Source organism: Acartia tonsa, chromosome 11, assembly GCF_053477335.1.
Source record: "Acartia tonsa isolate MP-2025a chromosome 11, ASM5347733v1, whole genome shotgun sequence".
NCBI classification, from domain to species: Eukaryota; Metazoa; Arthropoda; class Copepoda; order Calanoida; family Acartiidae; genus Acartia; species Acartia tonsa.
This window is the reverse complement of record NC_137270.1, coordinates 40,056,971-40,079,930: the sequence shown is the minus strand read 5'-3', so window position 1 is coordinate 40,079,930 and position 22,960 is coordinate 40,056,971. Positions and strand designations below refer to the sequence as shown.

Genomic DNA, 22,960 nt, shown 5'->3' with positions numbered 1-22,960 from the left:
TCTGTCTTGTGTTTAGGATCTCGCTAATCGCTGGACTGTGTGGTTCTCTTTTACAGTACAGCTTCTTATAGGTCCGATTACCATAACTATCTTTCAGGGGGATACCTCCAACCTCCCATGAGAAATTGCCCTAGAAAGAGAATACATTGAAATGGTCCTCAAAGTTTTATATATACCCGTTTTCTCATTTCTTTAAAAACTTCTGGGACTTTTATTATATCTTGATTTAACTTTTTCATCAATGAATTTAATCAACAGAATAGGTAAAATTGTTTATCATTATTGGGAATGTAATAGTTTGTCGTCCATTGTATTATCCCTTAAGATACTTGGGTTTCCCTATAGTTCAACTTAAACTATTCAGATTATTTTCTCCTATTTGTCTATCCCTCTATTTTTCAAATCAGTCAAGTATTCAAGGCTGATGAAAAAGAATAACAACCCAGGGAGGGAGGGGACATTGGGCTGTTTATTACACTAGTCCCCAAAGTCTTATAATAGCGTTTTCTCATTCGTTGGTTTTTGCAACACTGGGGAATTTTTATTAAATTTTGAGTGATTGGTTCATTTGGTTGAAGAGGTAATTTTGTGTATAATCATTGAGGACATACATCAATTTATTGGACATTGTCTTATCCCTTTGGATCCCTGACAATAACTTTTGATTCATGGGAATAAAAAAAAACATTTAATCCTTATCGTGTGTGGAATTGGGGGGATGGGGTCTAAATTCCTTAAATATTGGGTTATGTGGAGGGGGGGGGGGGGGGGAGGTATAAGTTCCCATGACTAATATTTGAGAAATTTTAAAGAAAGAGCTTGGCATTTGTCTGGTTCAGGTTTTAGGCTATTTGGCGATGGAAGACTCATATAAAAATATAAAGGGGCTAGTGGCAAAGAAACTAGTCTATACAGAAAGAATATATTTGTGTCTGTCTTTATGTATCGAACAATCTTGCTAACCGCCAAACCAATATGGTTCTTCTTTACAATATAGCTTCTCATAAGTCCTGTGAAGATTTATGGATATTTTGGGATAGGGTACCACTATCCTCCCTAGATAAATTGCCCCTAGAAAAGAAATTAACCCCCCTCCCCCTCCAAAGAAAATAGTTTTTCTAAACTAAAATTAAAGAAGAGGTGGGTCGACTTAGCCCTTACATTCTCAAGTGCCTCTAGAGGGTATAGCCGCTAGTAAGGTTTAAACTAATAATAATTCTTATATTTTTAAAAGCGAAGCTTTTCTATAATTAGGGTCGGTCCGTCCGTACATCCGTCACAGAGGATAGGTTTTTTCGTTAATTTAGGCATGTTAGAATTCCCTTATCGATTTCATGGTGATTCCTTTAGAAGTTAGGTACGATTTAGAAAGCGTAGCAACTCCATAATCATTACAAGAATGTCCGTAAGTCCATTTTAAACATGTTGATTTTTTACTTTTTATCAACAAATTTTTATATGATCTAATCATCCGATTGATCTGATTTTTGATATGTTGATTCCTGGGACAACAAAGTATAACTTTATAAGCGAAGCAACTCTATAATCAAGTCCTAAAAATGTAAGTAAGTTCATTCTGATTATTCAGTTCTGACATTATATAAGTGTTAATGGCCGTTTGTCCTACCGTTTCAGTGCTTCGCTTTTATGGATCATCCTTGTTAAATCAAAAAATAAATTTTGAAAATTTGATATTAAAAATGCACCAATAAACAAGGGATTTTTAAAATTCACTCGTCCATACTTTTAATTGATCTCTTAACTATATAAAATTTGTATTTATTTTATAACTTCAATTTTATTCCCATAACGAAATAAGACAAATAATCCCATTTCTAAATCAATATTAAATAAATCAAAAATGAATACATTCATAAAAGCGAAGCTTTAAAATCAGACGGTAAGACAAACGAACACTATCGCTTATAGGATTTCACAACAAAATAAGCAGAATAAGGCAAAACAAAATTGTATATAAATTTGATGCAAAATTAAGTTAAACCAGAACTTGTTAATGATACCTATTATCCTTGATTTTTAAGATTTTTCAACATTCATGAAAATTTTGGTCAAAAATCAGAAATCCTAAGTAAAGGAAATGACTCAAAGTTAGAGCAAACAAGAGTAGAGAACAATATCCATCTAAATTTTCCAGTTTTTAGTAGCGAGGCTACTTCATAATTCACCTTGTTTGTCCGAAAGTGCTTCACAATGGGGGCAAGTTATTTTTAATTATTTTGCTATTTAATTTATTTCAAGTAAGTAATATATTTGTCCGATGACTAATTTTCTTAATATCAGTGATATATGATAAAATTGGTATTAAAGATAAATAAATCATCATACAAAGTTTAACATTGGTAGGTCGATTCTATCATTGTCAAAATCTTAGACGTTTAGAACAATAATTAAAGAATAGCTTTACTTTTAATAGAAAGGTTTGTTGATTTTTTAAGAGTTTTAAATTGTAAGAGTTTGGGTGATTTTATATTTTATTTTCAAAATAAAAAAGAATTTTTAGTACATTAAGAACAAATACATAAATATACATTATACAATAATATAGAAAATTACAAATATTATAAAAATAGAGGAATAAAAAAGGCATTGTAAATTACCATACATAACATATTTTTTTTGCAAAAAGAGCTAAACTTGTCAACACATTTAGGAAGGATAACCAGTTGAAACCAACAACTTAATAATTAAAAAAAAAACATATCTTTTTGGTAGAGATACCTAAATAAAACATAGGTATTCTATACTTTACTTTTATAGAGACACGTTATTTATTTTAATGTTAATCAAACATAAGAATAACTATTTCAAACAAATATCAGAATTTGATCATGTTAATTAGTACATAAACCTAATCCAAAAATATTTAAGAATATGAGAGAAAACCCAATCTAATTTGAAGTTTCAAAGTTAAGTATTATGCTTATTGCAAAGCATATTTATCTGGAAAGAGTTTTTGCTCATTCATCAATGGAACAAAACTCTATTATATGGCATATATGCATTAAGAATTATACCTTCAATAAATCCCTTTTGAATCATTCATACTTTGCATACCTAGACTTTCAGACATCCTGTTACTTTTATATAAGGATTGAAGGAGGCATAATACCCAAACTCATCTTACAACTTCAAATTTAGTGTAGATTACTATACAATATTTATGGGTCCAACATGACCTAACTCTGTGGTACTCTAATAAAAATTTTTTTACTTATGAATGGATGTAGAATATACGTGGATATTATAAAAGGGGAAAAATTGTTGACAATTTAGTTTGCTAACATGGAACTCGTTTATTGATCAGTTTTTTCATGCATAGGAGTTGAGGAAATAGGGGAAAAGGAGGTTGAAGGTGGAATTTGTCATTTTAACTTGCTGCAAGTTAGATAACATGAAAATCTTGTGTAGGATCCAGGTAATATTAAATCCATTTACAGAGTTATCAACTATTTCTTCAATGTTTTATATATATCAATATTAGAAGCTTGCACAGCTGTTCCTTTCATCACAATTCTGTCACTCTGGCACTCCTTGCGTTTCCTGAAATCATTTTATCATCAGACTTATAGTTGGGATTGCTTTTGGCTTTAAGTGAAAGTTCCAGAACAATTATAAGCCTGTGGTATGGTTACATGAAAAAAGTTATCATAGAAAGACCAATTTTTTAATGTTAAACAAATTTAATTTTTCTTGGGGGGATGGGGGTACCCAATACCCATCCCCTAAATATTTCTAAACCTTCCCAAGACTTTTGAGAAGCTACAGAGTAAAGGAGAACCATATTGGTTAAGGGGTTAGTGAGATCCTTTAGTACACACAGACAGAGGACATCCTGTTACTTTCTATGATAATTTGATTTCGAAATAATCTTTCAGAAAATTGACACACATACATTATATATAAGAATTATACCTGGGCAGGTCTAATGTTTGTGTCCACCTATCTTCCAGATCCAAGCTCTTAGCTTTTGCTGGCAAATCTGATTCATTCTAAAAAATTATAGTTCTATAATATTGTGCAGTCTGTCATTATTGTCCAGTCTATTTGATCCCCAAGAGAAATACCTAACCTCTCCAACAAATTATTGAAACACTTCTTGGTTATAAAAAATGCAAGGCCTGTCCATCAAAAAAGTGATTGATACTATTAATTAAGATTTTGTGAAAACATTCTATAAATTGAATTCAGTCTAAAATAAAAAAAAGGCTGTACATATTTTCAAACTGTTTATTAGAGACTAAAAACTAGGGATCTAAAGGAATAAGACAATGTCGAATAAATTGATTTATTGTACCCCAATGATATTGATAATACACAAAATTACCCCTTTGTAGATTTTAATTAGTTGTTAAAACATTTGGACACTCGTCTTCATGGACCAACCAATTAAAATTCAATAAAAGTCCCAAAAGTACGTAAGCCCACAAATAAGAATTCATTACTATAAAACTTTGGGGACTAGTGTAATAAATGACCCCATCCTCCCTGCAAAAGAACACACTTACATTATCATCAGTGACTTGCAAGCAGGTGCCAGCAATGGAAAGCTGCCAGAATGTGATACTCTCTGTCAGGGAAACAGAATCTTTATTCTCTGATACCTCATCTCCTGTATCTACATTAGGGACATTAGTAAATCTGATTACAGTATTGGGAAGGTTATTTGACTCAAACAATATCTTAATACTTCTCAGATCGTTTGTGATCTTAATCTTTGAACTGCATTGCACAATGAAAGTGGCCTAAATCTCTGTATCTCAGGGAAACAGAATCTTTATTCTCTGTTACCTCATCTCCTGTATCTACATTGCATTAGGGACATTAGTAAATCTGATTACAGTATTAGGATGATACTTTAACTCTTACACCTTTCTACTTCTTGAATCAATAGCAATTTTTTACTGCATTATTTTAATATTTCTATTGAAAGTGGCTCAGTGATTGAAGAAACAGAATCTTTGTTCTCTGATACCACATTTCCTGTATCTACATTAGGGACATTAGTAAATCTGATTACAGAATGGGAAAGGCAATTGAATGTTATGTTATTATTCTTTTCTACATCTAGGAATTATTGTGATCTTAAATTTTAAACTGCATTCAACAAATATTTCTATTGAAAGTGACCAAAATCTGATTCTCTGTAATTATTTATTCTATGAGTATTTACAATATTGACATTAGCAAATCTGATCAAAGGAGCTGATCTGGATGTTACTTAACATAATATCTCAGTTAGTGTTAGAGTATTGCATCCCATTACAAGTTTAGGATGCTCTCACTCATCTAGATGATCACTTGAAATTGAAGGAGAATTCCACTCCAACTAGGTAATAAGAGAATTGGAAAAATACTTCATCTTTTTACTGTTTGGAATAATATTCTGATCAAAGTTTTGCTAGACAATAGTTTCACCTGACATAGCCATTGGATTATTCTTCCAGTTATACTCTCCATCTTCATCCATGTCTGTTTTCTCACCCATAGCATGCTAAACATTGAAATCATATTGTCGTGTATCAAGTATAGCATACCGTTAAGTTACCTACCTATCAATTACCTTTATAATTCCTATATAAAAGAAAATAAATTAAAAAACTTTTGACCAAAGTAGCCCCAATGACGTCATATTTGAATAATCCACCATTCTAATACTACGGCATTCGGGACTGTTTGGCCAAAAGTTTTTGAATTTATCCTCTTTTTATAGGCACAATAAAGAGCTCCAATTACCTCATACGGTGAAGACTGCTGTACATGACAATTTAACATCAGGTCCAACAACCAAGAACAAATCTCACCTTTTCTTCAAAACAAAGAAATAATCTGAAACAATTTACCTTGTAAGCCACAGAAGCTTCAAATGCCCCAAGACCTGCCATCTTGTATACAGTCTCTGTGGCAATCTTGAGAAATGTTGCCATAACAGGACTCGGCTCACCAACATTGTCTATGGCAACAACCTTTATAATGAGTAGTTGAGCATCAACTTTTGCAATGGATTAGTCGTCACAGTAACCATCATAGGGTTTTGTCAGGGGGATGCACAAAGACCTGAAATTTTTACGTTCTCTTACGGACTTTTGGACACCCCCTTTTTTGTCATTCCCACATTTTGTTATTGACTCACTGCTTGATTGACGGACAGACAAAATCAGTAATAGAAAAGGACAGGAAATAAAATATTTTCCAGTATGGATTCGTAACTGATTAATATCTGCTTGATAAGAACTGGTCCTATATGCCTTACTACAAATTAATGTATCTTATCGTATTATAGACAATTTTCTATGAATTTGTGCGATAATAGTTTTTATAGACAGTTTTCCACGGATATTAAAATGAAAAATTTTAAGATTAAAATAAGTTTTGGTGATAGTGTGGTATTCGGCAACCGTGAGCCATGCCTATGGCACCCCTGATCTGGGGTTCGGTGGAGGGTCAATGGCCCTCCCCCGAGTCCTGGGGAAGGGGTCTAGTTACCCCCTCCCTACGCTTAGAATTAATGATTGAATCTGTCATGTTTATTATGGTTAACTGTATTCTTAATTCTCCCCCACCCTTTTCAGGGATGGGGGATCATTATTGCCCAAACTGACCATTGTATATGTATTATTTATGCTTTTATGTTATGATTATTTATTCCTATCCATGTAATTATTGTTTGTTGTATATAGCTTCAGTATCTTTTAAACCTTCAATAAAGTGACAACTGAAATTAGATGTTGATCATTATCTAGTGAAAGCTAGAGAAGCGTAGCTTCTCTATAGTAAGGTGTCCACGTCTGTCACACTGCCGTAATCTAATTGAACTCCGGTGTCTGCCATTTATCCTCGGCGGATACCACAACTTTGGTGTCAGCTGTGAGATTACGGCGAACCACAAGTGTAGAGCAGACGCGCATCTGAGGCTAAGGTACTCCCAGCAGTGAATCTGGCAAAACTGACGCAAGCAACCTGAATTACCCACCCTGGACAGCAAAGTTTAACTCTGCATCCGGCAGTTGTGGAAGCGAGACAGCGAAATTTGACGAATAACCGCGAGCAGCGCTGATATCTAACGGAGAATTGAGCGCCAAAAGGGCTGAAACAGGCCTGCGGACCGGCTGAAACAAGCCAAATAAGTGTAAACGGCTGGAAATAGGCCAACTTTACTGCAAGAAATAGCAGGATCCGAACCAGTGGCGCTAGCAGGACGGGACATTCCCTGCCGCCATCAGCCGGATTTGGATCAGCGGCGCTAGCAGGACGGGACATTCCCTGCCGCCGATAGGCTGAAACATGCCACATAGCTGCAAGCTGCGAGCTAACATACGAGTGTAGTGCACCAGAACAGAGAAAAACTACGTCAACTCCGAGTATCCTGAGAAGCTACAACGCAGCCACCCATCTAGAAAAACAGATATTATGTTACATTGCAGGGATTACCACCCTGGTGTTATGGCCAAACAATAGATTTATGAGCAAAGCTTGGCAAACAAATTGTTGTGTTGTGATAAATCTAAGAATAGAACAGGCTTGGATTATTGTGTATTGTGATAACAGCTAAAAATAGAACAGAGTTGGTAAACAAATCTGTTATGCAATTGTGATAAGGACAAAAATAGAAGCTAGATGTAATATAATCAAGACCCTGATATACAATCAAAACATCTCAAGCCCACAGCACAACAACAATACACCCCTTATTCCAAGGGAAAGGGAGGGGCCCCTCTCCATTTGAAGGCAAATACAATCAGGGTGATATAATAGATAAGCCTAGGATTAAGAAGAAAAGGCAATATTACACCAGCACACAGTTACCCCCCCTCACTCACAGGGGGAACGGACGGAGTTACCCCCATCCCCTCACGCGCTTCCCCCTTCCTACCCACACTAGACTAAGTCCGTCTGTAGTGTGGGGCTAGCGATCGGACACACAGAGCGCCATTCACGGGTAGCGCAACAGAGTGCGGAAAATATCATAAATCCAACGGACAAAGCGGACCAATGAGAGAGCGAGTTGAGGGGTGAGAGCGCGTTTTCCCCGTGTGCGCGGATTTGACGGCGCGGACGCGCGTTACAAGGACAGGAGATTCCACGCACACACACACACACACACACTCACACCGGAGCGGAGCTACTCCATAGCATTTAACAGGGGTATTTTTAGCAAATAAAGAATTACAAGCTTCTTTCCTTCTAGCTCTAGTGTGATAAAGGAAAACCCAATCAGTTCCTGACAGCAGTTCAGACCCTCAACATCTACCTACCTCTACCAGCCTACCCTACTACCTCAACACCTAACTAGTGATAAGTACAGCTAAGTTATATCTTTGCAACTAAACTCCCAACCTAGTGATACAAACAGTGTTGGCTGTTAGGCTAGGGAGCCTCAAGTGACAAACCATTCATTTTAGTACTGTATAACTTTGTGCCCGCCGTTGCACCGTTGACCCAATGGACCAGCATCAAGCCCCAGGAGGTGACCAAGCCCCAGGATGGCTCCAGGATGACCCTCAGCCGGCCCCAGCCGAGTACCGCAAGCTGATGCTGAGCAATCTGCCGGAGTTTAGAGGGCCGCCCAAGCAATCCTGGTCGGCACATATCCGCAGACTCGAGATGTCATGGGCGGCTTACCGCGTGCCACCTCATGATTCCCTCAACCGCCGCAACGCCCTACTACTGTCACTGGTAGGGCAAGCGGCGGAAATGGCGTCCCATCTGTTTGGCGAGGCAGGCCAAGCCTTGACCTACGAACAGGTCAAGACCGAGTGTGAATTGCTATTTCGCCCTGCTTTTGAATCCCAAACGCTTAAACAAGCGTTTAGGGATTACAAGCAACACTCGACAGAACCTATACAAGCGTACATATCAACTAAGTGCGCCTTGTATAGGGACGCCTACAACCATGAGGATCTTGAGTTGTTGGTGGACGAATTAAATCGTGGAATTCGTAACGCCAATGTAAAACGCCTCATGATGAACCATGAAATTACGAGTGTACCTGAGTACACTCGTAAGGCCATGTTCACCGTGACCATGGTTACTAAGCAGCTGAAGGAAGGTGTGTGCTTAGTGGACTCGACCGACGGGCTGACTGGATCTGCCTGCATCCAGTTGCCCCAATATGACGAGTCGGAGCCAATGGAGATTGGCTCCTTGGCTCCGGGTCTCCACCAGATGGGGAAGGTCGCTCCAGATGACAAGGTTCCAGGCCGCTGCTACCGCTGCCAGGGGAGAGGCCACCGAGCTCGAGACTGCCCAACGCCTGTGGAAGTTAGCCTAGAGGAGAGACGCACCCAGCCACGCCGTGACCGTTCTGCCAAGTGTGAGCGTTGCCACTATGACGGTCACACGGCGGCCGACTGTAGAGCTGACTGGGCCCAGGTAGCCAGCCGCAGGCGCACTGCCGACAAGGGTGCCCCTCCAGGGAAGCCCAGCAGAGTGGCCCACATGGAAGGGAGCGCGCCCCCAGCACCACCACAGCAAGCAGCCGCCCCCAGAGCTGCGGACCAAGCCGATGGGATGCCGCAGTTCGGGACTGTCCCAGCTAGGATCAACGTACTGGGCGGCGCGGCTGAACCCAACCGGGTTGGCCTAGGCTTCAGTCTTAACCATCTGGGGCCAGAGCTGATACAGCCCAACAACATAGCCGAGCCAGAGGTGCTGAGGCCCCAGCCTTTTAGCCTCAACATGATGGAACCTGCCCGACTGAGCCTACCCAGCAAGAGTGGAGGGGCGCTGCCCAGCGTCCCTGAGACGGTGTATGGGGAGGTCCTGGCAGCCGCCGAACGAGAGAGGCAGGAGGTGCTAGCCAGCACCTCTGCATCGATGTATGGGACGCCACCCGGCGTCGCCACCTGGGATGATGGGGGGGTGCTATCCAGCGCCTCCCACCTGGTGCCTGGGGCGACAACCGTCGCCGCCACCGAGAGACCTGAGTCCTGGAACGAGCCAGCGGTCCCAGAGGAAGGGGTGACACCCGTCACCCCCAGTCAGCCAGCGCCACCAGCCTGGATCCTGGATACCTGGATCCTGGAACGAGCCAGCCTCCAACCTGATGTCTGGGGCGACAACCGTCGCCGCCACCGAGAGACCTGAGTCCTGGAACGAGCCAGCGGTCCCAGAGGAAGGGGTGACACCCGTCACCCCCAGTCAGCCAGCGCCACCAGCCTGCAGGGAGAGCCCAGCTACATGCCATCCAGAGCCCCCTGCCAGCCAAGGGAACCCAGCTGCTCAACATCAGGATAAGTTGAATTTGTTAAATGTGTTGTATCCAAGATATTGTAAAAACCCAGCCTTGCCTGTGCCCCCTGCACCAGAGGCTGGGGAGATTGAAATTTGGGAAGATAAGGACTTGCCTGTGCCACATGCACCTGAGTTCCTAGGGCAGGGGAGGGAAGTGAGTAAGGGCGAGCCTGTGCCACATGCACTTCAGCCCCATGCCACTGGGCATGCTTTGGACAAGGGAAGGGAGCACTTAGGGCTAGGGGAGCCGACACCCAGGCAAGTGCCAGTCGCTTGCCAGTCTGTCATTGGGGAGGGTATCGGGGTGCCTCGGCCGCATACAGATAACGCTCAATGGAAACTTGTATCTAGCCAGGAGCAGCCCAGCCGTGTCCAGTCCCAAGAAGCAGCCGTGACCAGAGCTGAAGATCCCCAGCCGCGTGTACGAGGAAGATGGTTGCCTGGAAGCCTCTCCCATTGGTGGATGGTCCTGTGGGGCCTCCTGCTGGCAGCCGTGTGGCCTACAACCAGCTACGTCCTGGTGGGGTGGGACTGTGCCAACCCCACCCATGTCACGTCTTACAATAAAGAAAAGATGTGTGACACGGAGCCCCTACACCAGGAGATAGTTTTATGATTTTTTTTTATCATTTGTAGGAAATTGTTAATAACAAGCTGCTATACATGATTTTTAAGAATGGCTTAGAACCGGTTCTAATCAAGCGGATATTTATCGGTTTTGGAGCTATACTTGAAATAACAATTACCTTTTTAGTCTTCTTTGGTTTAGAGGTATCAGGTGGGGGGACATACAAAGGTTGAGGGGTTATTTCTTCACCAACATCTTCATAATACCTAAAGAAAACACACATTTATTAAACCATTGAAGGATTAGGGAAAAAATTATCAAAAAATGCATTTCTAAATTTTTGCGGTAGGTTTAAAAATCAACTATGTCAAGTATATATACATATTGTCCAAAGACTTCAATAAATTAGCCTAAAACCGTCCTGGGACCTAGGTGAAGTTTCAAAAAAAATTTAGAACTCTATGGTTTTGTAGTTAGTGAGTGTTTCGGAACGCAAACCTAGCCGTTCTCGAAATCTTAATCTCAAGCCCTCCGAATGACCAACATAGTGAAGTTTACAAATGTGTATTTATTACCATGAAAACAGTGAGTCTAAAACAAAAATATAAGAATTAAATACATAAAATTAATTGTTATTTTTTGTAACATCGAGGTTGCGTGATTTCAATTTAATAAGAAATATAAAATTTCTAAAAAACTTTAAATTGGCACGAATCATATTAAACAGCATCAGAAATTGATAATTTTGGAATAAAATGATCAATAATATAAAGGAAAATATTCGTATGTCAAAACTTAGCAGTTAAATGGTCTATTTGTTGAAAAATTAATGATTTAAATTTCTTCATAAAATTATACCATTCTACGCTTATTTTCAAGAATTAAAAGATAAATTCTTACCACATATGATGTCAAACTAAGCAGGAAGGCTTATTTGAGATATTCCACACATCAGAGCGCATGTATATTCAAGCAATACATTATTTTCATTTACGTAGCTCCTCACGTGGGACTAATCAAAGGAAAAGTGCGCGTTTCTTTTGTCCGTTTACAAGCCACGCGCCGCGCGGAGATAGTTAGGAATGCCGCGTAACACACTCATTCTCTAGGAAATTTGGTGTAAGGAAACAGGGATTAATGGGTTCGAACTTGCCAGGGAATACAAGAAATACATACCGAAACACACCCGTCTATTCACTGGGAATCGAACACAATACCTCATCTTTGCAATATGCGTGCAGACAGTGTCCACGAAATCACAATCTCACAACACATAAACCACAAGAGTTTAAAATGTCATGGCCATAAGGCCTAAAATTAATTATGGTAACTTCACGAATACCACAATAACTCAAACCGACTCCACTACCACATAAGGATAGGAATAAGGATGGGAAAAGCATTCAATATACATGAATTGCACATTTACCACTCACACATCTCATTATATCATGGCCTCATAATCTCAATAAAATTAGAATTACAGACCATGTAATTGCGAATACATGAATTAATGATCAATAGTACCTAAACTTCAATTAGGCACCTACATACTAAAATAGGTAAATGATTTTTATACTAAAAATCGCATCAATAATTAAATAATCAACTCAAACTTTTTTCATCAAAAGAAAGAAAGATTAAATAATGACATTTTTTCTACTAAATCTTTTTGCTAGAAAAGAAAAGTAAAATTGCATAAAAAACTTCTCAATAATTAGAATTTTTCTCCAGCGGAAAAATACTCGTGCTTACATCTAAACATTTCCAGATAAGATAAGTAAGATCCTTAAATCTAAACATGTTTTAATAAAATAGATACTTAAATCTAAATAAAATATGACTGTAAAAAATCATCAACTTCGGAAAATTAAAATTTCATAATTTTAAATCTTCGTGAATAACTGCGTAAAATTAAAATTGCAATTGAAATATGCAAATTAAATTTACCAAAATAAAACAAAAGCTCAATATAAGAAAAGAACTTCTCTAAATGCTGAATTTGCAATTTCTCTCTGTTTTAAGAAGAAAGCAACTTATACATATTCAAACAGTCATAATTAAGGCAATTTGGGGCCTCAGTCAGAATGAATCCCTCAAGATACAAACTAACAAATCCATCAAATATTAATAATTGCCATGTTCCAGCTATCCTGTCGGACGTTATGTCTTTCCATCACAATTTTTGATACTGCATAATTTCCAACAGGATTTCTGGCGCAGGGCTGCATCAACTGAAAATAAACATAGTTAGTGATGTTTAAATCAAATCAAAAATAAAGAATCATGAATAATTCAAAGAAACTTTTAAAATCATCAATCAAAGCGTCGAAATAAAAAAATTATCTTATGCTTTAGTTTTGCCGTTCTGCGGTATGTCTGGCCGAGGAAACAGAGCTAAGATACACCGTAGAGCGGTCTTATTAAGCTTAATTCTACGAATATCAGAGAATCTACTTAATTCATCGGCGAAAAAAATCTGCATTTTTTCTGTAGATACATCAGTTCAAAGGTAAATAGTAATAATTTTAATATGCATGTAATATTAAATTATTTATGTGATTGTAATAAATCATAAAGAAATATTTAAATGATGTAAAATCTCATTTTGTTAATTTCTTATCATATCAAATTTCAATCCAACAAGGATAAAAATGTTTATATCTGCGTAGGTACCTAGGAAATTTTCCGCGAAAAAATCCCTGGTCCCGGAAAGACTTAAATCATTGAAAAAACTTGCGTAAACGTATAAAAAACTTAAGTTTGCATTTCAAATGAAAAAAATCTTGCATCGATTTGAAAGTTTAAACGAAATTGTATCAAAAATTGCGTTACTTATAATCTTAAGAAATGATGAAATTACCCACTTCTTTTTTAAAAGGATACTGCTTCAATTTTAATATATGCGATAAAAATGAAGGTAGAGTTAATTTAAAATATGCATAGTTTATCTTAAATTAATTCTGTGACATTCAGATAAAATATTAATCAATATTTTAATAATATCATACATCGTGTTCATTATTATAAATGCTTAAACATGAACGAAAAATATATGTACCTAGGAAAATAATTGCTAAAAGTATTTTCTCAAGGTTTAAAATTGTCCGAAATCGCTAGGTACGTATATTACTACGAATCTCTGCTCTCGGAATGAAGAAAAAAAATCTTTACGCGTGGATTAATAGGAATCCCAGCTCCCGGAGTGAACAAAAAAAAAAAAACTTTTGTACATGAATTGTTAAGAATCTCTGCCTCCGGAATGAAAGAAAATCTTTGATTTGCTTACAAATTTAAACAAATATCTTGATTTTTTGCGATAATCTTTTAAAATAATAACGAGGAATATTTTAAACATTATCATAATAATATTACATGTTGTGTTCTTTACTTTAATGCATTATTTCATATGAGAATCTGAGAAATAACATTTTTTAAGTAAACGTGAACCATAAAAAATACTTTTTCGAGGTATTTTTATTCTGCAAAATTCATTTGTTAGTTAATACACACGAACTTTTGCTTTTCAAATCATACTTAAAGAAACAAAATCTTTTTAAATCTGCTTTAAAGTCTAAACAGTTTTGTAGAATTTTTGTGCTTAGGTATGAACAATAAAATTAGTTGAATAATGAATACTTATTCTTTACAGAACCCATTTTGGTTCCCTTCACAAGCCTAATATATAACTTGTAATATTTTTTCTTTAAAGATCATTTTCACATAAATAGTTTATGTTGTAGATTAGATATGTGTGGTTTGAATATTTTCAATGACTTTCTGGCGGCAACACCCGCCATATTTCCAACCGCCATTGGCAGGCCTCTTACCCTGCGTCGGGCGGCCAGCTTGGCAGCAACCAAGTCGATTCTTGATTCATAACACCACCAGGGCACGTAATAAAAGTGTGGCTGTCATAAAACTTAGAATCATCTACTGGCTTTTGTCCGGCCGGAACCGAAACTCCCGTCGGCTCTTGTCCGGCCGAGACCAAATTTCTTATCAGCTCTTGCCCAGCTGGAACCGAAACTCCCGTTGGCTCTTGTCCAGCTGGAACCAAAACTCTGATCGGCTCTTGTCCAGCCGGAACCGAAACTCCCGTCGGCTCTTGTCCGGCTGGAACCGAATCATTCAGCGGCTCAACACCCGCCGTAACAAAGTTATCAACGACTACAGTATCGTTACCAACATCATCAGGAATAACTGCAGCACAACTAACATCATTATCAGTAATAACCACGGCAACACCCGCCGTAGCCAGGTTGTCAACGGCTGCAGCACTAGCAGAACCAAAAGGTGCATCAGCAGCGTTACAAGCAGAACCAACAGGTTCAATAATAGCATCACAAGCGGCACCAACAATCGGCTGCGGCTGAACATCTGAGCTTTCTGGTTTTAAAAACCCTATAGCTTCACTTTCCAACTCGAAATCTGAGCAGACAACATACCTACTCTTTGCTAAACCATTAGCACTAACAGCAAAATATCCAGATCCAAACAGGCTGGAGTAAAGCATGGTTTCTCCTACTGAACGTTCAGAGTAGGGAAACATCGATGGGTGCAGGTGCCCTACGAGCAAATCAACCTGCCCATTAACCAAAGTAAAATCTTCAGGTTTCATATCAAACAAAACAGCTGCCTCCACAGGATTTATGGAGCAGATCGCCTCTTCAGGACCAATGAGAAGCACTACCACAGGTTCTAACATGTGATAATTCTTGTGTCGATCAACTAAACATAGCTTGACCGTCGGGAAACATTTAACTTCACCGTCAGCTAGAGAAATTCTTGCTGAACGTCCAGTAAAAGGTAACTGAAGTTTATTAACAAGTGACTGGGTTACCATTGAAGTAGTTAAACCAGTGTCCCACATGGCGTTCACTGGGACCTTCTGGCGATTAATATCAACGACGTCTAATTGCTGTAACATTAACATTAGGTTCGCCTCAGGGGAAGTATGTACTTCATAGACGGCGGCAGCCATATCAACACTCTCATGCAAAAGGTTGTTATGGGCCTGACCACAATTGTCCACTTTGCAACCGCCTATTACATCTGCCTTCGGGCAATCCACAGATTTATGCCCTTTCTGCAAACAAATCCAACAGCATCCAGCACTCTCCACAATACTCTTCCTGTCTGACACTGACAGGTCATGAAATTTTGGGCACTTGTAAAGTAAGTGCATATCATTACAGCCACTAACAAAACATGACTGCTTCATCTTAGATTTACCAGGTTTACCTACGGCGGTAGCGGCTGTCGCAGGGTTACCTTTCTTCTTAGAGGGGGTGTCCATATCAGTCGAACACCTCATTAAAATGGCGCCCCGCTGTTCTTCAATAATCTTCAACAACTTTGAGACGTTTGGGACATCCATCGAGCCCAATGATAAATTGAGCTTATCTTGAAAATCACGTGGCAACTTCTTGGATAACATTTCCAGAAGTATCACAGTCAACCACTGGCTAGTGGTAACTTCATCATCTTCATCATCTTTAGTCAGCTGCTCCAGCTGGCTAACTGCACCACCAAACTCTGCTAACATAGTCACAATCTGGTTGGAGTCCGACGGTTTAGACTTCTTCTCCCATTGGTTGAAAAGGCAGAGCATCTGACGTGTCTTTGACTTGAAACGCGCGTCAAGGTAAGCCCACTGAGATTCATGCGATTGAATCTGAGTTAATTGGAGTCTCAGCTCTTTATTTCTACAGACCTTCTCACTGCTCAACAATAACTGCAAATACGACGGGTCTTGTCCTACAGTAAGCTTTTTAAAAGTGTCTTTAAAACTTACGTAGGATGCTTCCAGGCCGTCGAAAGATGGAAGAAGACGTTCGTCGACACGATTCATATATCCTGGCGTGAACATAGAACCGGCGGCGAACTGTGATGTGCCAAACGGTGACACAAATGGCGATGCTGTCGAGGCACCCGCCGTCGTCGTGGGTGGCTTCACAGGTTCAAGCTTAACCTCAGCCAGCCGTTTCATCAAAGCAGACAAAGTGTTTATAATTGCATCAGGCAAGGGAAAATATGGCCCTTTAATAACTTTCACAATCTTCAAACATCGATCATAAAGTTCAGCCTGATGGTTAGGCAAATTATCACCAACAACATCAACAACACTTTGAATGTCACTAAGCTCTTCTATAGCATCAAGAGCATCTTTCAAGGCACTATAGTCTTTTTGTACAGTAACTATATCAGAATAAATGTCACTAAACTCATCAAGCTCTTGGATTCTCAAACCAAGCTTGCTAAAACCGACCATGATGCTGTCGAATGTCTCGAACTTGTCATGGACAAGGATTGATTCCTTAGTGAGATGTCTAACATTAAGTTCTGAAGTATCACTGACCAACTTCATCACTCTATTTAGCTCACTGGTTAGGGCATCAACGGCTGGACGCAGCCGCTTACTCAATTGTTCACCTTTATTCTTTTTAGGACCCATAATTGTCACTAAAGTTAACTGTACTGATTATGACTATAATAATAATGTGTGGTAAGGTATCACAACCAACACATTTACAAAACTTCACAGAATGTTCTTAGTTCCATCTGTTCTGTCTTGTTTTCATTGTTTCGGAACACAAACCTAGCCGTTCTCGAAATCTTAATCTCAAGCCCTCCGAATGACCAACATAGTGAAGTTTACAAATGTGTATTTATTACCATGAAAACAGTGAGTCTAAAACAAAAATATAAGAATTAAATACATAAAATTAATTGTTATTTTTTGTAACATCGAGGTTGCGTGATTTCAATTGAATAAGAAATATAAAATTTCTAAAAAACTTTAAATTGGCACGAATCATATTAAACAGCATCAGAAATTGATAATTTTGGAATAAAATGATCAATAATATAAAGGAAAATATTCGTATGTCAAAACTTAGCAGTTAAATGGTCTATTTGTTGAAAAATTAATGATTTAAATTTCTTCATAAAATTATACCATTCTACGCTTATTTTCAAGAATTAAAAGATAAATTCTTACCACATATGATGTCAAACTAAGCAGGAAGGCTTATTTGAGATATTCCACACATCAGAGCGCATGTATATTCAAGCAATACATTATTTTCATTTACGTAGCTCCTCACGTGGGACTAATCAAAGGAAAAGTGCGCGTTTCTTTTGTCCGTTTACAAGCCACGCGCCGCGCGGAGATAGTTAGGAATGCCGCGTAACACACTCATTCTCTAGGAAATTTGGTGTAAGGAAACAGGGATTAATGGGTTCGAACTTGCCAGGGAATACAAGAAATACATACCGAAACAGTGAGAAAAAAATCTAAATCTTATTATAAAATAGCTTATTAAAAATATTATATATGTATTGAAAGGAAAAAAATGCAAGTAATGCTAAGCCTAAAAAATCTAGAAACTTTGACAGAGGTAGAAAGGCAGTTTTTAGAAAGTGCAATTTAAAGGGTGTACAAAAATGCGTATATTTTTAAAATTAAAATTGCACGGCTCTTGTTAATAGTAGAAAAATGTTATGCATACTGTTAGAATTGTCATAAACTTTAGTTTTGGGATATTTAAGAACTATTCCTGTGCTAAGTATAGTTGAGGAGCTACGTGGTAAAATGTCCCAACTGACTTAAAACTTTTCAACCTTTCTAGCATTTTCCAACGTGGCTTCTATACTACAAATAGCATGAATAAGAAACATATATTTCCAAAAACTAGAGTTTATCAGTATGGATAACATTTTTCTACTATTAACAAGAGCCGCGCAATTTGAATTTTAAAAATACACGCATTTTTGCACACCCTTTAAATTGCACTTTCTAAAAACTGCATTTCTACCTCTGTCAAAGTTTATTAACTTCTGTCAATGGCAAGTGGGTCAAATCAAGCAATATTTTTGTCCTATTAAAAAAACACCCTGTATAACATCCAACTTTGAGTTAATAAAAGTACCAACAATTCTTAAGGCAAAGGGTACCAGTAAGTAGAATTTACTGTCCCATGTCCCCTCCCTCAATGCAAATTTCTCCACTTTCTCCAAAAGTGACTTGCAAATTAAATGTGTATGGTGCAGGGATTGGACTATGGATTGTAATAAAATCTTCCCTCAAAACTTTTGTCTATAAATGTTTGTTTAAATATCTTTTAAAATGGGGAAAAGAAAGGGTTGAAGATTATATTAGTGTGACCATAATTGCAGGGAGGGAGGGGCCATTTAGAGACATTTATTATATCTGTCCCCAAAGTTTTACAATAACGTTTTCTTATTTGTTGGTTTAACAACGTTGGTTATAAAATGTTGATTGTTTGGCTCATTAAGTTGAGTGTCCAAACGTTACAACCACTAATTGTAATTTACAGAAGTAACAATTTTGTGTATGATCATTGGGGATGTACAATGTACATCAATTTATAGACCATTGTCTTATCCCTTTAGATCCCTAAGTGTGATAATAATTTTTCTTCTTAATCTGTACAAGTTTAAATGTGCACAAAAGAGAAAGTAAAAAATGCAATTCACGATTGCAAATTATCATATTTTGCCATATGCCGATTTTCCCCCAATCCCCTCGAAAATGCGACCTTGGCTTAACACATAGCACATCCATTAGGGATCTAAAGGGATAAGACAATTGCCACTAAATTGATGTACAGGGTGGGGCAAATAAGACCGGACAAATTCTAACTTCTAAACAAATGAACATAAAATCATCAATTTTAAAGATTTTATTGAATTTTAAAAACTGGCAAGCAAAATAGGTATATAACTATTAGATTATTTAATAAAATCGCCGCCAGCCTCAATCACCGCCTTCACCCGCCCCCTGAACCGCCCGCAGTCCCTGGTCACCATGTCCCTGTCCAAGCTGGCGAATTTCTCCTTGATGGTGGCAATGAGGGAGGTCTTTGTTGTATAGGCATGTCCATTGGTGCATGCTTCAAAGTAGCCCCAGGCCCAAAAGTCTATTGAATTAAGATCGGGCTGCTGGGAGGCCCCATTTCCTTAGGAACGTGAGTAACCGCAGGATCCAAATTCACCTAACTTTAACGCTACCCTTTGACACGGAGGCTCTTATTTGGACCACAGTTGAGCTTGAACTACGTTCTATACCTTTTTGGAAATGGCATGAAGATTCAGCTAGGGTTGTCAGTTTAATCCATAGTCTAAAATGAGTTTTTAAGTTCCATATGGGTCTCTAACGTCGAGAACCGAGAAATTTTCACGATTTCACACAATTTTTGACATCTTAAAATCTGCCATGTTTCACTTTGCCGGAGTACTACAGCCAAGCCACTTTAGATAGAGAGCTCTAGTCTTTTCTAGTGTCTTATTTATGTATCTAACAGTATCCCCAGCAAGTTGCACAACTCTACCTCATCTACAGATGGACTGAGATCCGATTTAATGGGCCCTAGTCGAGGATCCAGATTATTCCACCGGCGCATTCCGAATCTACCTTGTTGAACATAAGCGCGGCCAGCTCGGAGTACGAGCCCATCTTCGTCCAAAAAAATTTTTGTGCTAAAAGGTAATTACCTAACCTTTTTATAGTGGGGTCAAACGTCCTGATTGGTCAAGTAGTTTTGGCGCTATGGCCGTTTAAAGTTTGTCCGGTTTTATTTGCCCCACCCTGTATATCTCCAATGATTATAAACAAAATTACCCTTCTGTAGATTAGTGATTGAAACGTTTAAACACTAAACTTGATGAGCCAACCAATCAAAATTCAATAAAGTCCCCAACGTTGTTCAGCCAACCAATAAGAAAACTTCTGGAACTAGCATAATAAACAGCCCATTGTCCCCTCTCTCTCTGTGGTGTACACTCGTCGTCTGGAAGATGGTAAGTTTTAATCTCGGCTCAACACCGCGTCATAACCAAAGACGTTTAAAATAGTTCTATGGCTGCTATGCCAATTGCACGATATTAATCGACAGAGCTTAGTGTGAATATCTTGGCTTAAAACAAGCGCAAGTCATTACCATGCACAGTTAGGACTTCCAGACAAAAGTTTGTGCAATCATGAAGTTGTTTGTCTTTTGGGTAATTCTTAAACTTATACCCCGGGTCTTTCGACAGAAAAGGAGAGAAAGTTAACCCCTTTCCCAACAACCTTTTTTAGTAGCGAAGCTACTCTATAATTCACAATGTCCGTCCGTCCGTAATTAATGAATTGGGTAAACGTGATTTTCTCGGCTCCTATAAATGATAGAGAGCTGACAACATTCCCATCATTAAGGAGCACAATTAACTATAAAACATCAATGACGGTCGGACTGCTTTTTAGCAGGTTTTAGGCTATTTTTATATTTTCCAAATTTTCCACATATCTTTGGTGTTTATGGTCCGATTTTCAAAATTGTTTCAGTTAAAGATATCAAAATTAAATTTCCTGCCGTTTGAAGAAAACAACAATGATGGCCAGACTGCCTTTTTGCAGGTTTTTGGCTATTTTTATATTTTTCACATTTTACCAATATCTTTGTTGTTTATGGTCCAATTTTCAAAAATTTTTCAGTTAAAGATATTATAATTATATTTCTGGCTTTTTAAGAGATGAAACAATGGCGGCCAAACTGCCTTTTAGAAGGTTTTTAGCTATTTTTATATGTTTGACATATTTCCCCATATCTTTGGTATTTTTGGTCCATTTAAAACTTTTTTGCATTAACAGTTTCAAAATATTTTTTCCCATTGTTATGTGCATCTAGTATGTAATTTACTTTAACCGTCTTCATCATACTGTATTCCCATCCAAAAAATTTTGTGCTTCGCTACTTATGGATGTTGTCATCCTTGTTTATTTAATAATATTTCCCTGCAAAAAGTAAAGTTATCTGACATCTTAATGTTAAACTTCGCTTTTATGTATGTTGTAAATCTTGTTATATATGGTAAATAGCGGCTATGCCCCTAGAGGCCCATAGGGTCACTTGGTGGAGGGGGGGGGGGGTTAATATTAGTTGGAAAAGAAAAATTAAAAAAATTTAGGGAGGGTAGTTTTGACCATCCCCTGTTGGGGGTGGGAGGTTTACACAACCCCAAAATAGTTATAAACCTTCTCATTACCTATGAAAAGTTAGCAAGATCCTTCCGTACACAGACATACACAGATCCTGTTACTTTTATATAAGGAATGTGGGTGTGGGGGTTATTTGTGGCCCAAATATGAATTTGAAGAATAATTGCACAGAGATTCTCTTTTTCGTTAGTATACATCTAGTTCTCAAAAGCGCGCGATAGTTGTGTTTTTATATACACACAGTTATGATATGATATGATATTTAATCCTGTGCAACTGCGCGCCTCTTGCACGGCAGCTTGCAAGCCTACTTGACCATGCAGTTATCGTTCAACAGTGAGATCCTATACATAAAGTAACATGATGTTTGTCTGTGTATCGAAGGATATTGAACTGATAAGTTTCTTCTTTATAGTAAAGCTTCTCATAAGTCCTGGAAAGGTTTATAATCCCCCCCATAACTTTTTTTTACGTTTTCTTCAAATATATTAAAAATATATGGACTTAAACCCCCCCCCCCCCCTCCCTCAAAAAAAATTTACTTTTTCTTTTCAAATCTAAAAAATAAAAATGAGTTATCGAATTCAACTCCCCCCTCCTCAAATACCCCTAGAGGCCTCTAGAGGCGCATCCGCTATTTTAATATAGCGGATATTTTATTACTAATTTATCTGTTCGTCTAATATATTAAGTAAATTTTGGAACATACAGAATTTAAATAGCAGACTCTGAAATAATATTAAAATGAGAGATTTATAGATTTGTTAAAATCACGTTATGTAGGGGTAGGGGTATATTAATTTATCGCCCATTGTCTTATCCTTTTAGATCTCTGGTTAATTAAAAACTATACCTAATTAAAGGCTCAGAATCACCATATTCAACATTATAATTCATTTTAGCTCTGAAAATTTGTTTCATTAAATTCCAATAAATTTCATTAGCTAGGATCAGGGCTCGACAGCGAAGCATTAGACTCAAATTCAAACCCAGATGTGTGATTCTTTCTCTCGCGAATATATGGAATCTCTGTTTAGGTACATGTTTAGACATCCAACTTAAATTTAAAATTATATATTATGAGGGTTATACAGAGGGTTATACGCGGCTGCCGAGCCATAGCTAAGCCCAGCTAC

General features: G+C 38.1%; 1 protein-coding gene across 1 annotated transcript; it reads right to left on the bottom strand.

Annotated features, from left to right (window-relative positions):
• Window positions 1-3,336: 3,336 nt before the first annotated feature.
• On the bottom strand, window positions 3,337-22,724 carry LOC145332285 (uncharacterized). The gene is made up of 7 exons (XM_080177241.1): window positions 22,678-22,724; window positions 10,998-11,085; window positions 5,862-5,984; window positions 5,437-5,512; window positions 4,527-4,630; window positions 3,934-4,010; window positions 3,337-3,561 (listed from the first exon to the last, which is right to left on the bottom strand). The coding sequence occupies exons 1-7, from the start codon at window positions 22,719-22,721 to the stop codon at window positions 3,468-3,470; spliced, it is 606 nt and encodes a 201-aa protein (XP_080033367.1). The 5' UTR covers window positions 22,722-22,724; the 3' UTR covers window positions 3,337-3,467.
• Between the last annotated feature and the right edge of the window lie 236 nt (window positions 22,725-22,960).

Coding starts and splice junctions, on each gene's coding strand:
- LOC145332285 (XM_080177241.1), bottom strand. CDS start 22,721: ATGAATTATAATGTTGAATATGGTGATTCTGAGCCTTTAATTAG. Junction 11,086..22,677: donor GATTCTGAGCCTTTAATTAG/GTATAGTTTTTA, acceptor TGTTTTCTTTAG/GTATTATGAAGATGTTGGTG. Junction 5,985..10,997: donor AACCAAAGAAGACTAAAAAG/GTAATTGTTATT, acceptor CTCATTATAAAG/GTTGTTGCCATAGACAATGT.